Raw genomic sequence first — 19486 nt, forward strand, 5'->3', positions numbered from 1 at the left:
ACGGCCGGCGGAGCGCGGCGCGGCCCGGGCGAGGCCGAGGCGGGGTCCCCGGGAGCGGGGCAGAGCCGGCCCCGGTGCCGCCTCGCTCCCCCTCCTGTCGCTTTGTGCGCGACTGTCAGCGGCCGTAGGGGCAGCGAAAGGTAACACAGATCCGTTAAGACAACAGCAGCGCTTCGGTATTTGTGCTGCCTTACTTCAAGGTGACGTGAATCCTCTGCCTCTAACGCAGGCGTGAGGACACCTGCGTGGCCGGTACCTTCGGCTGAGAGGGAAAAACCCCGAGCTGCTTCACTGCGCCAGCAAATACACCTGCAGAGAGGTGGTTCCTGTACCAAGCAGGCGTTTAGATGGTGCAAGAAAGTACACCGAGATTAGCTCCGGCTGAAGACCATAAAGGCAGGGAACAGAAAACGTCTTTCTGTAACAGAACTTTTGGGTTGGGTTTTTGTTTTTTGTTTAATATCTACAGGGAGGTTTAAAGCTCCCTTGAAGCTGCTCTTCTGTACCAACCTGGAATAACTCATTTGGTGTTAAAATATTCTGTAAATGGGAAATTGGTATCTGCAAAGCTGAGTTTGGGCTACACTATAAAAATAAAAAAAGTATGCTAGAATTACCACTCAGTTATGGAACTGCTAAAAGCTTCAAATTCATTCCTTAAGAGATAACTTAATCCCAATCATAATACTTATAACTGATAATTCATAGTCAGTATGGACACAAGCAAATAAGTATTCTCTATCGGTATAAGGAACAGGTTAAAACATGGGAACCTTTTTGCTTTCCTTTGAAAAGTTAGGTCTTGAGGCTGCTCGGGCATGATCCAGAAGCACAACACAGCCAGTACGGAAAGACTACCACCCCCACGCCATCCCCGCCAGAGTGCTAACAGACATGGGCTCTGCGAGGCAACTTCCACGCGCATGGGAAGGGGTGCTGCCACAAAAATGCCCGCAAGCACAGTTTACTCCACACGATTAATGCACAAGATGTACAAGGCCCATCATTATCGCAATATATCAGTTCAGTAGCAGATTCTGGACATCATGTACATTCTGTAGGAGAGTAACGTCAAAAATATTCTACAGCAAACTAAGTACTGTTGGATATTTAGCATTCAGATTGCCTTGTGCTTTCATACAGATTGTTGTAAGGTTTATCAGCACATTGTACAATATCCACGTTCTAGGCTACGGTCAAGTTACACTGCCAGTTCGATCTGAACTTGCATTTCTGCAATTAGCACCCTCCCCTCCAAAAAAACCCCCACCCCTCCCAACTTCCATGCTATCTTAACTCTGAAATAGTCGCTCTATTTCTCTGAAAAATTAAGACTGCAGAAGTCTTTAAGTTAACATTGTCACAAGGTAAGGGTAATACTTTCCAAAGTAGACAAAAAAAAAAACCCCAATCAATCTGACCCAAGCTGTTAGAGAAAATGGAAGTCTCCTTGCAAAATGAAAGTTCAGAAGGGGCAGAAAGTTTAAAAATGTTCATCTAAGCAAAGTAACACTGAGATTAAACAGCACCTTTTGTCTGTTGACTCTTGTTGAATTTCTTATCACCATTCTCTGTGAATAAGGGGAAAAAAAAAAAAAGAGACTGAACTTGTTCAGCAGAAGATTGGATTGTAAAGGATCAATCAGCTAGGCTTCAGCCCTTCCCATTTCCTCCCTCCCGCAAAATACAGGGTTTGGAAAAATAAGCAGTGTTTATTTACTAACAATGACATAAAATACATCTTAATATATTTTTATTTCTTTACAAATTAAAAGATGCATTGGAAAAACAAGTGAAGAAAATGAAGGTTCATTTATGATTTCATTTCCACCCCACGCACCCCCCCAGTATTAATACTAGAAATCAGTATTTGTGGAAGTCTGTGGTTGCTGTGCCTTATATTCCTGGGAAGTTGTTTTCCCCCTCTGGTTAAAAATCCTCTAGATTTTTTGGTTGGAGGCAGTACGCGGAGTAAAAATTGAGCCACGTTCATACAAAAACTCTGAAGGTTCTGTCAACTGCGTCTTGAGAGTTTCTCCATTACAATTTTCATATTCTCCTTTCTGTGTAGTGATGGGAGGGAAGACAAACTAGCAGCATTAGAAGAAAAATGGATTTATATACATGCTACAGGATACAGAACTAAAACCACAGCCAGATATTTTTCTGATCTTCACAAGGACTTTCCTCTGAAATATCAAGCCCAGATAATACCTTCTCTAATCCACCCACATTCTTCCTTCCACTTTTAGTGCTATTGGTAGCTTAAACTCCTGGGTATTGTAAGAACACTTCTTAAGCGTTCAGGCTAAAATATACAAGCCCCCTTTCAAAAGCGAATAAACGAAGCCCTTAGAATTCTGAATTTGATTTACACTCGCTCCCTCTTCGCAGGAGTCTTCTCATCCACCCTTGCAGAATGGAGCAGCAGAGTGGCCAAAGTGGATGGATAAATCTGTCTGAGGTATTTTAGTTTAACAAACAGGCTTATAAAAAGTTTTGTGCAAGCTGATCAGTAGGTAGAATGGGGGAGGGTATAAACTCCAGTAATGAAACTCTTCACTACGGCCCAGATGCTTTCAATAACCGAAATCAGGTACTTGAAATACCTACTACAGGACAGTCTAAATCTTAGTTTTTGTATCCCCTTCCTTGTATTCCAGGGTACAAAGCAGTCTCAAATTTGCATCAGTGTAATTCAAATTCCTGCTTGTTTGCTATAATTCACAATAATATGTTTGAAAACGGCCACTTCCTTATCATCCAGTTCCTACACAGCCCCACATCACCTTGTTAAAAGTATTCTCTGCCTAAGGCTAAGAGGCTTTTGTTCCCACCACCATCTGGATAGACAAGTAAGCTCTGCAGGAGAGGCCATGGAACATGGATTGAGTAGGACATTACAGAGCCGTGCAATAAGGAGTCACCACACACGCAACAGGAAGCACCATCTCTACCCCTACGCTGTTCAGACGCCGTTGGTTGTTGCTCACTGAACTGTTACTTACTCCATTGCAGATCTGCACAGCAACGTATAGTACAGGAAAGATTGTGGAAGGACATTTGCCCTGCTGCCTCCTGCCTTACCACTCGTTTCCTTTTTCATGGATTTCTGGTTCAGCCAGCCACGTGATACATCTGTGCTCTGCAACGTCACGTTTCCCTCTTAAGAGAAGACGACAAAATGTTTGGCTGCTCCAGCTCCCATCACCTGACCTGCCTCTTGGCCTCCCAACCTGCGCATCCTCTTCACACTTGGAGCATGCACACGCGCCCATACAAACACACAGCAACTACCAGAAGTTTTGAAGAGTTATCGCTTTTTCACCCAATGTTGAATCATGTACAATGAACTGAAAAAAACTACATTCATTACGACAGGATTAGCGAGCATGGGGTGGGGGGGTGAACTCCTGCCAAGCACAGGAAACAATTTAGATACAAGTAAAAGACCTGGTATCAAAGGCCTTTTTTTTCTTTTTTTTAGCCCTCACCAGGAAAATTTTCATCTCTCATACAGGACTGGGAGAGGTTGAAAGGGTTTCTGCTTATGCAATGTGTATTAAAAATTATGGAATTGTACAGATTTCTACGTTGTCCTTTTTGAGGGCGCTGGGCCTTCTGATCAGGTCATTAGTGGAGACTGAAATGTCACTGCTGAGTTCCAGCACCACTCCCTCCTCTAGCTCAGTAGCTGCCGAATCTCCTTGTGCATGTGACACAGGAAGTCCACGTATGAAGCCCCCCCACTCAGGCTCTTGTCCTCCACTAGAAAGTGTTTGAACAGCATTTCCAGCTTATCTTCTTGCTTCACAATTATTAACTACAAAAAACAAGAACAAAACCAACAGTGAGTAGTCAGCAGAATGAACGTTCTTGGAAAAAAGAGCAAAAAGCTAAACAGCTCAAAAATAACCAAAATCACAGCATATATGGCTTACGTGCTTTGACTTCTGTAACTAAGCTGGGTTAAGTCTCAATCTTTTCTAAATAGAAGGAAAATACCACGTACGTGGTTTGTGCGGTAGTATATTATAATAGGTCTGAAAAAATTTAGTTTTAAAACTATGGTAAGCACGGAACTCCAAAACTAGTAACAAAATTTTTTTCAGATCCTTGAAAACTTTGTGTTTGAATCACATTTACGAGATCAGGAAGAGTAAGTTCAGCATTGCAGCATTACCAGGCATCACCTGCTCTGCTAAAAGGGAAGGGGATTTAAAGCTACGAATGGGGGACAACATTTTTACCTTCATGTAGCGGGATCTCTGCATTTGAAGCATGTCAACAATAGATCGTACTTTCTTTGAAAAGGGGTTTTCCAAGACAGGCAGGGTACTCTGGAATGAAAGATATCCAAACCCCATTAGTCATGCGAAGCAGAGCAACATTAAACAAAACTCAGAAGTTTTGTCATATTACATAAGGGTAGAGATAAGTCTACCCCCACTAACATACAATCTCTTTAACCTCAACTAGTTAGAAGAGAATATAACATGATATCAGAATTAAAGGTCAATTATTCGTTCCATTTACATATTGACTGTTCTCCTCACCGTCAGCGGAGATGTGGCTTGTCAAATAAAGCTAGGCAAAAGCATGCCCAACATGCCCAGACTAGGGACATTTCCACTATAGTTTCACATACCTGTGCTGCTCTTGTTCCTAGTATGAAAAATTTAACACTATTTTCTCAACTTGCTCTCATTGTTTTAAGTTTCGGGCGACTATCACAGACACTAGCTCCCGCACTGCCATCCAGCTCACCGAGGCGTTGCTAATCTGACTGAAGGATGACACTCCAAAGAGGTTCTGGATCAGGCCTTGCTGCACGTTCACTCCCACCCACACAAAGATGTTCAGCCCATTCTCCAGCAGGTACATGTCACCCTTGGAGAGACGTTCCTCTGAGTTCCGGATTGCTGCTGGCAAGGAGTCACTGTCAACATCTGCTTTTGTCTGTTTTAGAGTGAAAAAAAATAAAATAAATCAAGGTTATAAAACAAGAACATCTTATGAAGTCCTGAAAATTTCTGCCACTAAGACCCCAATGGTTTTCTCATTTCCAGGACTCATAAGACTGCAATAGCTGTGACTGAAGTATCATCTTCCTTAGCTTAGTTTTCTTACTGGATGTGACACAGAAGCAGATCAGAGACTCTTGGTCAGCAAAAGAGAACATAAGGCTGCTGTGAAACTACTCTTACTTCCAATATTGCCTCCTGGAGTAGGAATGTAATTAGTTGTTAGTGTTATTCCAGCAACTATGGTACTGAAAAGTCAGAACAGAACATGGAGTTGCCCTGCAATGATGAAAATTACTACATAAAGTTACAAGAGGTTACAAGAATTAGAAGAGTTACAAGCTTTAGGACTTTTAAAAGACTACGAAAGGGTCAAAAGTGTCATCTTTGCCACTAGTCACATGCTCACAGCTCAGGAAAAAAATCCCCCAGCAAATTCACAAGATGCAGTAATGCATCTATCACTGAGTGGAATTAAGTGAAGTATCCCAACAGATGGCAGATCCCAAATGCTTCTCAAATTGCTTTCCCTTGCTAAAATATAAATGCCAGTCCTTACGACAAGTCAAAACAACAGCAAGTCTCAAGTGGTAAGAATATCCTGAATTACTCACCAGGGGCAAAAGCCTGGGATAAAAGAAAACATTTGTTTCTGCCACATCCATGGATGTGACTAACTGACGAATGTAGGCACGGTCATCCGTTGTGACCTCCAGACCAGGCTGAAGGACGTCACTCTTCAACACACAATTCAAATACACAGGAAGCAGCTTCATGCATTCAGGGAGGATCAGCTACAAGTCACAAGCAGACAGAAGCTGGTCAGCTGTCTTGCTGAATAAACTTATGTTTGACAAAACGAGGCTTGCATGAACCAACAAAGTGTGGTACAGCTGTGAGGAGTGAAAGCTGATAGTCTAGTTATATCATGGACTTGCAAAAGTAACAAAACTTTTCCCTGGAGCAGGCAGTGCTTCCTGGGCTCCAGAGAGATGTCCAAGAAGCCATTCTCAATTACAATTTTACTTGCAGTCTCTCTACTTCCCCAAGACTTCTCTTTGCAAATTTCTGCTGAGCAAAGCGATTGACTTTTTTTGAGTAGGTTAAGTAGGAAGCAGCTCTCATCACCTTTTAATACCCGAGCCTGTGATTCAAACGAAAGCATCAGAGTTTACCTGGCCAGCAGAAGAGGGATTAGCACAGTTCTTTCGATAGCAAGCTAGGATCTGGGCACACTGGTTGATCAGTGCATCTCGTACAGTCTTTACTGGACTACCCAGAACTCCACGATATGCTGCACAGAAAGAGGAAAGAAATGGCTATCAAGTGATTGCTCATGAACAGTAAAAAACCCAACACTACTTCCACAAAGTAAATCTAAACAACTATTGTTTATTAAAGTATTTTTTCCCTCCCCTTCAAACTTGTGGGAAAGAGATGATACATTCTTATTGAAGACCTGAAGAAGCTCATTCTTCAACTCTCTATCTCCCATGTACTTTAAAATACACTTTGTCATACTTGAAAGCATGCGGTACTATAAAAACTCCTTTTATAACCTGGCCATCTTTCTTTAATGGACTGAAAATGGACTGTTTCTTACATTTTAATGGTGATAAACATACACAACTCTAAATCTCAGCTGGATTTGTACTGCAAAGTAGAAAGGGCAAATAGGATACAATGCATAAAAGTATGATATTTAACCCAGATCTATGAGCAAAGGCCACCATTTCCTATTCCCAGAGCAAAATTCTGGAACAGTTAAAGAACAAACTAAACCAGTCCAAAAATAAATACGAGGATGAATTCAGACAGCTGTCAATACAAACCTCTTAAAAAAAAATTAGACAAGAATTTGTATGAAGGATAAAGCCTAGCACCTCTCTGTACCTCTTGTCCTAAGCAACAATACTATCATCACAGCTTTATACTCTTTCCCATAAATGACTGAAGCATCAGGATTGTCACCTGACATTTGACACAAAGAGAATAAACAGGTGTCATTGGATGACAACAGGCATTTTAACAGCAGTTAAAGGTTGCAATTCTTGTTACCATATTTACCCTTACCATATTTAGCCAAGTAATTGATGAGCGTGTCTGTCTCACAGTTTCGATAGAGGTCAGCAAGCTGCGTGCAACAGTTTAAGGAGAGGTTGTGAATGCGGAGTCGTCGCTGTCCTGCACAACTTGTATATAACAGAGCACACTGTAGGAGACAAAAATGCCAGGATATAGAAAAATAAGGTCCTGCTACAATAAGAAAAGCAGGATTTGAATATACTTCATTAAAAACTAGGACTCAAGATGCCTAAACAAATAAGAATTATGTAAAAGACCTGCACAATAAGCTTAAAGCTTATGCTAAGAATCAGGGTCAATGAAAGATAACAAGCAGCAATGTTAGCAGTTTGTATTAAGGGAACTGGGTCTTGGAAAACAGATTGTAGTTTGAAGCAGTCTAGGTCATCCTGAGAACAAGTATGCTGAAAGGTTAAGGGTATAGTAAGGGGCAGAAAAAGAACAAACAGTTCCTTGAAGGAGTGTCTAATAATTCAGTTCAGAGCAACCTCATCCTCTTCTGCAACTGGCATTCTCCCCCGGTGAGATTTGGTTCCCCCTTGACACAGTTTTGTTGACAATTCTAAATTGTCAGCTCACTTCTTTCTCCTAGGAAGCCTACTCCCTCACCTGAAGGAGTGCACCACTGTCTTCACTCAGTTTGTCATCGTGCTTGAATTCCACTGTGATTGTTTTATCACAGTCCAAACCTGCCATCTCTACATCAGTTGTGTTGCTCATATAGAAAGCTCCAAAAAAGTCAGTTGCTCGAATACCTAAAAAAGAAAAAACCCCAACATGAACCACTATTTTCAACAGAGTAACAAGACAGACAGCCTTTGGAGCCCTGAAAATCTTGTCATCGGTGACACTAAGTTATCTTGACAGATTTCAGCAGGGATCTTTGCCCGGTCTCGACAAAAGTCTTAGAATTTCAAAGCTTTAGCAGAGCTTTTTGCATAGCCTAGTCTCAAGATGTTTGAAATTAGGGAAAAATCTGTTACTTCCCATATGACATGCCTGAAGTGGTCAATTTATTAAGACTCATTCACGCTAACACCCACCTGTGCTTGTGCGCACTCTCATTACAGCATCAAATCCCACTTCTTTCTGGACATCTCTTCTCAGGTCATTCAGGAACCTATCCTGGTCTATCTCCAGCTAGAACACAAACAATAATTCAAGTTTCATAATCCCATAAATCAGAGCTGCTCCATAAATCATAAAGTAATTTAAAACCAGATACTATCTCCTGCAGTCTTACTCTAAAACTCAGCCATCATACAGGGCTCAGTGCCCTGCTAATGAAATATTGTGCTAGAAGTTAATAGCATAGCTTTTCTTGTTGTTGTTTTTGTTATTAATAGAGATAATTTGTGTAAAGACATAAAGCTAACAAAATAATTTTGGTGAAAATCTTGACATTTAAATAGCAATTTATTTCCAAATAAGTACTTGCTCACTATGGTTCACACTACGAAAAACAACTCTTAACTAAACAATAATTCTTATTTAGATCAAATACCAGTCAGCCAATGTCACTCTTACCTGGAAATATGCATACTTATAAATGGAGCCTCCTGTCTGGTAAGTTACTACACCTAGTGTAGCCACATCCAAATACTGGTTTGGAAATAGGAACAGATCCACACAGCAGCCCTGGGCCACACAGTCCTTGGCCAAGTTACTGTAAAAGTTTGTCTGTGGTTGAAATAAAGTCTAAGAAAGGAAGTCAGAGGTGACGTCAGAAGTTTGTGGTAAGAAAAAGAAAGTGAGATCTAGTTTACAATCCCAGTCAAAACACTTTTATACTTTAAGTCTCTCTTCAGGGAAGTTAGGATCATAAAAATTCTTCCTGACCCTGCCCTTGAAGAACTGTTGAATATGACGAAAATTACTACACATCTTTGCTTTAATTGTAAGTTAAAGTAAATGTGCTCAACCCAGCTACAATATTTTATCCTGTATAAGAACCTAGATCTATCTCTTCTTGTTCTCATACCAGAGCTGTCCTTATGATGTCAAGTCTACACAGCCCTGCTTGAGAACAGAAGGTAAAAGTGCAATGTTAAAAGATATTAGTTGGGATGGTCACACTACATGCTACCCTTGTAATTTTTTTAATGTTGCTTCAGAGTTATTTTATCTCATAAAGAGTATAATATAGACCTGTAATGTAAGCATCATGCAAGTCGTTATTACCTTCTCCTTATCTGTGTTGATCAGTTTCTTATCATCCCTGTTCTTTAACTTCCCTGGGGCCTCTGCAATGGGCAGAGAGGTATGGAAAATGAAGAGCTTGCCAGCACACTCGGCTGCCTGAAGGAAAGCGAGTGCAAAAAGTGCAAGTTAGAAACATTTATAAAAATTGTAAGGGAAACTGTGATTCAAGAACAAGCATTCAAGCATCCTCATCACTTCTTTATGTCAGGAAGGCACTTTATCAGACACACAGGCTCAGTGATCACTTGGTTACTTCAGTGGTTTCCAACACAGGGAGCACAGTTTACTGCTCAGTTACAGAAAAGCAAGTTTCAGTTCTACTGGACCTGTGCTACTTCCGTGGCAGGGAGAAAAGGACTGGCTCCAAGGAGACACAGAGCAGTAAGCAGGACTCAGCTACAAAAGGTTTTGTGCAAACGTGTTAGATTGCTTTCTTCTCTGATTTGCAGCTACTGAGTTTGTGGAAAAGGAAGAGAGTCACAGAAATGGCAAAGGATTTTGTAATCTAAGCTTCAACAGATCATTAATTTTAAATCAATAACCTATGTCAACACTAGCCAATATTTAGTAGGTTATTTTCTCTGACACATGCAGTATGTAAACAATCAATCAATCAGTAATTTATATTATTTCTTGATTGAACAATTGTCATGAAAATGGAGTTTAAGAGAGACTTCTAAGGACTTACACAACAGACAAATAGAGCTACATGAACAGTTTTGGATGGAATCATACAGGCAATCAATTCAATCAGTATATACGAGTCGGAGTTAGATCATGCATGTAATTATCTGGATGAAGTACTGCAATGGAAGAACTTTAGGAAAGGTTTACTTGGTTAGCACATTGTTGTGGGCAACTTCAACAGATTGCATTTTTATTTAAGATTATACCAGAGCTTTAAGCACAGGATTAGAAAGACACCATGTTACAGAACTCCTCAATGAGACATGACTGACTTCAGCTCTTGGTTTTAATGTTGGAAGGTCTTTATTTTTTTGTAGGTTCTATAAACTGTTCAAAGCAAAACCCAGCCAGATAACTGGAATTAAGCCGTATGTCTTGTACTTTGAACAAAAATTATTAAAAAAAAATTGGGTAGAGAACAGATAGCTAGCTACATAGAACCAGAGGTACATGCACTTGAAGAATGAGCCAAGCACTCCCTACATGTAGCACATCTACCACAAGGAGACTTACAAAAAGCTTTAGAACTGTCTGTCTTAGTGTGTGTTAGCAGAGTATGAACTTCAGAGTACTCGGACTGAAAACAATTTGCCATGACAATGCATTTACTAACCTTCAGCGCCTCCAGTCCTGCTTGAATCACAGGTGCAAAAACAGTTTCTGTTTCTCTTGTGTCTGCAAACATTTCTGGAATCTGATCCAGCAAACTAGCAAAGAACAAGAAAAAGGAGGAATTCAAGATTCCATTTCATTGGAAAAGCCACACAGTTGCAGTTGATGACCCATGAGACAGAAGTCCCTACTGTGTCTGTAAATTTGCATAATTTTTACAGTATTCAGCATCTCATCATTTATCTGTGAAAAAAATGATGCTTTGTGATTCTTCATTGGCTTCTCTAATCCATATCCTCAGTGCTTGCTGTATAGCCTCAGCTGATGCCTACTTCAATAGCTCTTCTGTATTCCTGCTCTTTTAATATATTCCAATATAAATTGGTACGTAAACTCTTAGGAAAGACTAGTGACTCTTGGCCTCTGTTCGCCAAGAATCCTGTGTTCTATTCAAAGATTAATAGGTTTAATCCACAATTTTGTATTTATGCTTGTTAATGCACAAAACAGGCTAGAAATTTTCTTTAAAAACATGCAATGCCAGGTCGTAAACGTAGTTAGCTACACACCATAGTTTAATTACAGTTCAAGTATCATGTTAAATAGTTTGCCAAAACTTTGCTAATTTCTCTTTCTTTCCTTCTAGATTTTATCTTCTCTATCCCACTCATTCAATTTTCTCCACAGAACCAAAATTAGACACCACTGTTGTGTCCGTTTACAGTTATTTAGGCAGCTGCCTTAAAGACAGTGATTCAGTATTCTTATGACTTTCACTCTGCATCATTCTAGTTGTGTTTTCTTCTTTCACAGAAATGCCCTTCTGCACTAAATCCTCTTATATATACCCTCTGCCAAGCTGGGCTACGAGCCAAATACACCCTTACCCCATGAATTTTCCCATCCTACTTTGCCAGCTTAATCTCAAAGAGTATAGGAAGCTAAAATACACAGAGTGACTTCTAGGTGAATAACATGGCAAATAAGCATGCAACACTTGAATCTACCAAACAAAGTTTACTACACACATTGTAAATCAATTTTATTACCTCGCAATAACTGTCCTGGACTCGTTCACATTCACCAGAAAACCATCAAGGAGTGGCACAAACATATCTGCCACATCTGAGACAACCATCATTTGTGGCTGTGCCAGTGAGCTCTTCACGTTATAGAAGTGTAACACCTTGTTGTAGGTGACAAAGCCTACTCGAATGGCTGATTCTTCCATGTTGCCTTCCCTGTAAGAGACATGCTTGCCTTCACATCTAAGTAGACAGTGAAATCATTACACAGAACCCAACACAAAAAGGGATACGGGAAAAACGAAAGGAAGGAAAATTCGTTTTCACCTAGAAAGGGACCCAGAAAGATGATGTTTTAATTTCTAGCTTTTTTTAAAGGGAAAAAGTGACAGTTTCCCCCATTTTGACTGGCTACAGTATATACAATATACCTACCTGGGCAGGTAATCTAGGAGTGACTTTAATTCTTCACATATTAGCCTCACTAAGCCACTCTTCACAGCATTGTAAGACACATCAATCATGAAAATGAAAGCAGGTGGACTGGGAAACTTGTTATTCTGTGGAAGAGAGGGAAGAAGTCACATTATGGCCACATAATACAGAGCTGTTATGTGGGCTGCAACGTGGACAAATGAATGCTGGTCAAAACTCTAATAGCTTTCATGTACTTTTCTACTCATGAGCACTAATTGTTTCTTCAGATCATTCTCCCATCCCTGCCCAACTAACAGACATGTAAGCACACTGTGCTTGAAATGGACCGGTGTTACATGCCCTAGAGTAATTTTGCCATTGCTCAGTGAAGAACAGGCTAGTCACAACTAAATCATCCATTTACATGACTAGGCCAGATAGGGGAAAGTAGACGGGGAAGTTTCCTGCCAGTTCTCAAGACGTTGGAATCTGACCAGACTTGTTATATTGATGAAAATCACCTATAAAGCAAAAGATTTTCCTCTCCAAGAACCGCAACCGTTCCCTTCTACTTAAATATCAGGTTTGCTTTGGGAAATAAAAACTTGTTTCAGTCAACAGTTTTCTGAAATCTCTAGGTCATATTGGAAGGAGCACACAGAAGAAAAGCAAAACAGAAGAACTTTCAAGAAATCTGGGAAGATCGCATCTCATTTGATTTAAAAATGCTTCTTACGCTGTTAGAAGCAAGATAATTGGTTCTTCTCTTAACTCAAAGTAAAGCTAAGGCATCAGAAGGTAACCAGTATAAAGTTGCAACATTTAGGTATTTATTTTCCCAGCATTTATTTCAGCAGATATAAGTTGCTTTAATAAACACCTTGCACATATTTTTCCTATTCCTTAGAAGTTTATTATTATTTAAATCTTTAATTTAAAAGTGAACCAGCTCTGACAATATATTATTTCCACAATATTCTTGTGTTTTTAACCACTATTGGAAAGTTAAGTTCAATAGGTAAAGTCTGTCTTAGGCAACAGATGGCACATTGCATAGTTACTATTGTACTTTTCGTGAATCTCTCCTACATTCTCCTTCCCCAAGGACTACCGCAAGAGAGTCCCTCCTGCAGAATTGCTAAGGTAACAGCAGCTATAGCTGCTTATATAGCTCCAGAAGAGAGTGACAGAGGGAGCCATAACAAAATTATATTATGTCATGTGTGGTCAAGACTTCCTCTACTTTGGGAAGTAAGCACACAAGCACATTACCTTACACAATGAAGCAGGTTGGATTAATGCTGTTAATTATCTCTGCCAGCTAGAAAGCAGCCCCAGACAATTCATGTCATTCTTACTTTTAGGAAAATAGGCTTTTTATTTAAAAGCAAAACAAAATACAGTAATAAACACATACTACTGTACCTTGAGCAAGTCAACTGTTGCTAGAAACTCATAAGACCCCAGTGATAATTCAGGTCGATCATAGAAATCTACTCGCTTTCCAGTATGATCCAAATGCTGGAAGTAGTGAGGTGGTACTGGGGAAGGAAGAAACATTAAGTTCAGTGACAAACACTGTGACTAGAGAGCTAAGATGACAACAGCTGTTTCAAATAAAACTCCAGGAAAGCTAGCTAGCACTCTGTGCTAGCATGCAAGTATTACTAAAAATATTCATGCAATTTAAGAGCATCATTAAAGCCAAGAAATACAGACAAACTGCTTCCAGTTTGTCATATGCACCAGGTGGCACACTGTATAGTCACTATTGTACTTTTCCTGAATCTCCTTTACATTCTCATTTTAAATTTCATATCAGAAACGTCACTACAACACACTCTTAGGATTCTTCTGAAGGATTTAGTTCAAAGGAAAAATATAAGAATCTTGTATAAGTAGTAACAAATGACTTGTTACATTTGAGTTTGAGGCAAACTACAGGCTACAACATTATTGTCTCAATTCAGGCCTACCAAAAGACTGAGCTCTGTATTTTGCTGTATGAGTTAGCTTTTTCCTTCCCTTCCCATGCCGCACAAGAGTAAATCCTTCTAGGCACTCTCGGGTGCAGAGACTGCCATAATCCTTTTGTCAGAATAGACAGGGTACTTCTTACAGTGGATTGTAAAGCATTAAGAAGGAGGAACCAAAAGTGTAAGCACATGCCCTGTGCTGGTACCAGGCATCGGAAGGTAAAATTGGAGTTAAGCTAAGTTTTTGCCTACAAAAGTCAGCTGCATAAACAAAGAAAGCACTTCCCTTGTGCCCCAAGAACTACCATGACAGAGACTCCCTCCTGCAGAATTGCTAGGGTGACAAAATGTATTCCAGCTATAGCTGCCTAGATAGCTCCAGGGGAGAATAAAGTGAGATTATCTGTAATGATAGTATTCACCACCTTTAAATTATTCTAAACATTCAAAGTTTCAAGTTCAAAAAAAACCAAAGTGCCATTGTTACGACTATACATATAAGCACCTATCACTCTTCTCCCCTCCAAGTACACATCCAGTACAAGCTAATTACCTGATTGTTTTTGCAGAGAAAACAGAAATTGTTCTCAAGTATGAGGTACAACTACATTGTATTTTCACAGCATTGCTTTCATCAGCAGTCTCTGAGCATCCCTCCCTTTTCTGCCCCTGCTCAGTTGTTACAGGTACAGCCATTCATACGGCTGCTGAGTAAGCAGGGACAGGGAATGCATGCAGGCTGAAAATCACCAGACAAAAAAAGTTTTTTTAAAGTTGGCCATTTCTAACCCCCGCCAGCTTCCCATTTTGGTTTGTACAAACAGTTTTACAGCATAACTGAGGTGATAAGAACAAACAGTCCATTAAACGCCATCAGTGCTACCAAATGAAACACTCAAAACATCACCATAAGGTTCGTTGTACCTTACATTCCACTGTGCCTTCAAAACACATCTATGGATATCATGCTATGAGCTGCACATAGTGACTTCTGCTTAAAGGAAGCATGTTTTACATTAATTTAGGAGAGCAACTAACATTAACTGGCATATATTGAACACTCCTGTTCAGCTGTAGATTTAGCTGCAATCTCATCTCTAAGCAGTGTTTAAACAGGCTTTGTGAGCAAAAAAGACAATCCTGTAACTCATGCTACTGATTAGATGTACATCTCAGTCTGTCATAGAAAAATGTAAGTTTGAAATACCCTAAGAAAATAGCATAAGTAATTTTTCAAACTACCATACATTATGCTACAAGTACCTCATGTTAGAAATTTGGTACAATAATACTGCAATGCATAAGCACCTACTTAATTTGAACATAATTTCAGAACTGAGCACTGAACACGTTTTATAATGATTTTTTTTTACAAGACTAAACACACATGAAAGCACAGTATACATAAGTGATCATAACATGATAAAGATTTATTTGCTTGCATCTTGTTCAAAGACCACTCCAATAAAGCCTAGAGACCGATTTCCAGAAAAAACCTTACCCTCAGTGACACAGCTGCAGAAACAACACTGGAACCTCCTTCCACCCTCAATGAATTGCATAAAAGGGCACATGTAAGCCTTGCACCTATTACATCGGACAGGACCGGATTCTCCATGGTCTACCAAGTAAGGAAGAGTCTGCAGAAGCAGGGGAAAAAAAAGAAAAGAAAGGTCACATGATGATGAGAAAGAAGTGATCACATGTATTGCAGAGCTTAAAACTATCTCCCTATACATTGCATAGGATTTAACATTTTGGCAGCTATGGGAGAGAGTGCAGGGGGCGGGGGAAGCCTGAACAAGTATTTTGTAAATGCTTTTCACAACTCAGGCTCTAGCACAGCAGTTCTTTGTGGGCTGCGGTCATTAATGGGCTATCCCACTTAGACACAAACAAGTACTTCCGCATGGTGCTGCACTACCTTACATAGCAGCCAGCTTGAGGAGCATGAGCTCTAGCAGGAGTACCACACTGCACAGCACAGATGTATCCCAAGTGAACATAAAAGACTGAAGCCATGCAAAGAATGGCTGTGATAACCTCATGGGAGTGAGCATACAATTTACATTTCACCACAGGTTGGGTGTTTTAAAAGCAACTCTTGACCTCTTGTATTTTTCCCTTGTAAAAAAATAGAAGCCAGTCATTGCATTCCATATATTCAAGAACACAGAGCATCCAGACTATCTTAAAAAATTTCAACTGATAAGACTTATTTTTGAAGTCCACCATGAAATACAGCATATCCGTAAGTTCTGCTTGTCTTGACCCCGGTGTATAGCCGGTCCTCAAAACTGTTATGCAGTGATACCATTTTTGAACTATTATTGATAATATATTCTTTTTGCAGCCAAACCAGAGTAAGATGCTTGGCAACTTCTGCAGCTTCTCAACCTCAGAACGAGCAGGAAGCACTTTAAAATTATTAAGACAGAAGTCGTGCAAGCAACAAGCTGCATTCATAGTTCAAAGTATCTTTCATAACTAAGAATCTAGCTCGAAAGAAGTTTAACTACTTACTTTTAAATTTTCTGACACTAAAGGTGTCCAGCCTTAATTCTTTCAGTCACCCTAAACCTCTGATCATGTTTAAGAGACATATTCATTGAGTAGGAGTTGAGCAAATTGCTCTCCACGTTTAAGAGACAACATATTCATTGAGTAGGAGTTGAGCAAATGCTCCAGTCACTTTCTTCCTCTTCGTGCCACAGATGTGTCGTGTCACATCTCTCATTCAACCCCACTAATCATTTATTGACAATACAATGGTTTTGCAGCCAGCATTTTCTCAGCTCCTGTTGCCCAGGCTGACCTCCTCAGAGGAAACAAAATTTCAAGTTTTCTGACTGCCAGGCAATGTCGGTATTGTACTTCCTCACAATAAGCTTTTTTCCTCAGCCTCTGCCCCAATAACATGCATGCAAACAAACTACAAGGGTAGTTTGTAAACATGCAGTGCTATGCATAACTTGTCACTAACCACTCACTCACAGAAGGCACTGAGATACTTCTTTCTGAAGCCTCAAGCTTTGCTTTCTGAACTGCGCATTAACATAGGGCAAAGGTCCTGTATCTGGCAACCAGGTGCTGAATTTTTATATAGTCTAGATTTATCTGAATGCTGTATTTCCATGAGACATCTATCCTCTCATTACTGATACGTTAAGCTTTAGCTCTATTTACAGTCTCATTGCTCTGAACAGCTGGGCCTTCATCTGTTGGAAGGGCCCCTCCACAGGGAGTTTGCCCTTGCCATAAAGAACTTTCCAATGCTAGAAGCTGACCAGTCTCCAGGGCAGTTTTTCGATTCTAGCAATGTTTTTTCTGGATATCACAAGTGTTTGTTCAAAGCATAAACACACCAGGAAACCTAACAACTAGTTGTTTGTAAAGCTTCTCTAAAAAATGTGCAGCTCCACGAGCCTCCAGGTTTCTCAAATGAGACCACATTCTCCTATTGCACTCCTTTTAAATTCCAGCCACAATATAGCAATACAGGAATTAACTTCAGAACTCAGTTTTATCACAAACCAATTTTCAAAATCCAAACCATAGTTTAGGAACATTAATGAAATGCAACAGCAAAAACACATCCTTAAAAGCCCAAAGGATACTCCTTTCCCTCAGCAGATGCTAAAGCTAACAGGGCGCAGAACACTGCAAACATATGTATTCAAATTTAACAAGCACATTTGTCTTTATGTCACTGCCCCAAGCAGGCTAACGCTACACAGTAGCCAGAGTAAAAGGCTAGCTAGCCACACATTACACTTAGAAGGAAGTAAGTGCTGCACAGAGCAAGGGCAGAAATACAAGCGCAGCTCAGCAGTGCCCAGTACTCAGTCTTGTGCTGTCACCCCACACAGTGCTATGCATGTACATGCACATTAGACAGCTTAACCAGTGCTGCTTGATACATTCTCATCCAATTCCACAACTTGACGTCCTAGAAAAGACTTAACATCAGTGATTAGTAACCATTTAAATACTTTAGGCCAAGAAAGAAATTGAGATCAATGGAAGTGTACGCGTTTGTGACCATCCTAGTATTTTGGTCATTTGATCACAGTGCTTGACAGTTACTGCAAAAAAGCTGAAATTATCATGGCGATCAAAATAGTAAATGTTTTGAACACAACATCCTTCTGCCTTACAGATCTCTACCACACGCTTGTGGGAGAACCAATGTTTACCTAGGCTTCATTACCTAAACATTCCTTCTCAACGTATCTGTTAAATGTTGACATCTAACAGCATTCTCCTGATGAGTTCAGAGTGCATACAGTGCATATGTAACTCTGCACACAGTTCTCACCTCCTCTGGGGGTAGAGTAGCCAGTGGTTTTATGACAGCAGCTAGTGGAACTTGGGACTGTTTGGCCATATCTGAGGTGCAGGGAATATTGTAAGATGTGCATCTTATGTAGCGGGGGCTTGCGTTACCTGGGGAACAAAGAAAAAATCCCCACAAATTTCAGTACAAGTTAAGTTTATATTCAAGAACAGAAATAAAGATACCTTCAGTTGTGTTGTTAAGCCGCAGAGACTAAAAGATTATCTAAACAATCAATTAATTTCAATTTATGCAAAACTTGAATTCCAAACAAAATGCCTCTTTATGATTAAGTATGTATAATAAAAGCCCTTAACTCAAAACAAATGAACTTGAATCCACATCAACTTAAACCTCTAAAAAGGCATTCCTGTTTCATTCTTTTTACAGACTAAAACTTACTATAGGCAGAAAACTCAACTCAACCATTTTTACTGTTTGATTTTGTAATTTTGGTTGAAAAATAAAGCATTTGATTGTAGAATTCAATTCTGAAGTTTTAAGGGAGCTTAAAATCTCCAAAAAAGCGTGGGAAATTAAATGATGAAATATCCTTTCTCTATGAACTATGGACCAACTCACATCCCACCCATGATTTAAAAAATACAGTTCCCAGTTCAATTCAAATGATAATTGCTAGTAAATTTCAGTTCTTAACTGTCATTGATATAGCTCTACAGAATAGGCTTCATTTGCTGCTTTCTGGTATCCCTGCTAACACTGGTCCCAGGTACCCACCTTGGAAAACATTTTTTACTTGCAAATTGGTTACTAGCTACCACACAATCAGGAGAATCTAAATTGAGATCAAATCAACACAGGACTTCAAACTAAGCTTCTGTTGGTAAGACATACATCCCCAGCCACTGAAATCATTCCTCAAACTTCTCCTTTAAAGACATAGACAGTTCTGTCACTGACTCTTCTTTTGTTTGTTTAGGAAAAGAAAAATATTTTACCTTGATCCTTGACCAAGAAATTTGTAGTAACAAGAGGTGGGACCTGCCCTCTCACTCCAGTGGCAAATGGTTCCGACCCACGGTTACTTCTGTCATCTTCAATCACTTGAATCTATGATGGAAAACACCACATTAATATTTGGAGGCTTGGTTTCAAAGTACT

At 39.9% G+C, this 19486-nt stretch overlaps 1 protein-coding gene across 1 annotated transcript in view; it reads right to left on the bottom strand.

Moving 5' to 3' along the window:
- Positions 1-1696: 1696 nt before the first annotated feature.
- SEC24C (SEC24 homolog C, COPII coat complex component) overlaps positions 1697-19486 on the bottom strand; it is a 31137-nt gene continuing 13347 nt past the window's right edge. The window contains exons 6-22 of the mRNA XM_009277658.2: positions 19324-19435; positions 18347-18474; positions 15530-15668; positions 13478-13593; positions 12071-12195; positions 11660-11851; positions 10612-10705; positions 9291-9407; positions 8637-8807; positions 8153-8249; positions 7719-7864; positions 7098-7236; positions 6200-6318; positions 5639-5818; positions 4768-4959; positions 4251-4340; positions 1697-3823 (exon numbers count right to left, since the gene is read on the bottom strand). Coding sequence (XP_009275933.1) covers positions 3683-3823; positions 4251-4340; positions 4768-4959; positions 5639-5818; positions 6200-6318; positions 7098-7236; positions 7719-7864; positions 8153-8249; positions 8637-8807; positions 9291-9407; positions 10612-10705; positions 11660-11851; positions 12071-12195; positions 13478-13593; positions 15530-15668; positions 18347-18474; positions 19324-19435 — 2298 coding nt within the window. The 3' untranslated portion in view covers positions 1697-3682. The remainder of the gene's footprint in view (positions 3824-4250; positions 4341-4767; positions 4960-5638; positions 5819-6199; positions 6319-7097; positions 7237-7718; positions 7865-8152; positions 8250-8636; positions 8808-9290; positions 9408-10611; positions 10706-11659; positions 11852-12070; positions 12196-13477; positions 13594-15529; positions 15669-18346; positions 18475-19323; positions 19436-19486) is intronic.

The sequence above is a fragment of the Aptenodytes forsteri genome, unplaced genomic scaffold (assembly GCF_000699145.1).
Source record: "Aptenodytes forsteri isolate BGI_AS27 unplaced genomic scaffold, ASM69914v1 Scaffold15, whole genome shotgun sequence".
In the NCBI taxonomy this organism is placed as follows: Eukaryota; Metazoa; Chordata; class Aves; order Sphenisciformes; family Spheniscidae; genus Aptenodytes; species Aptenodytes forsteri.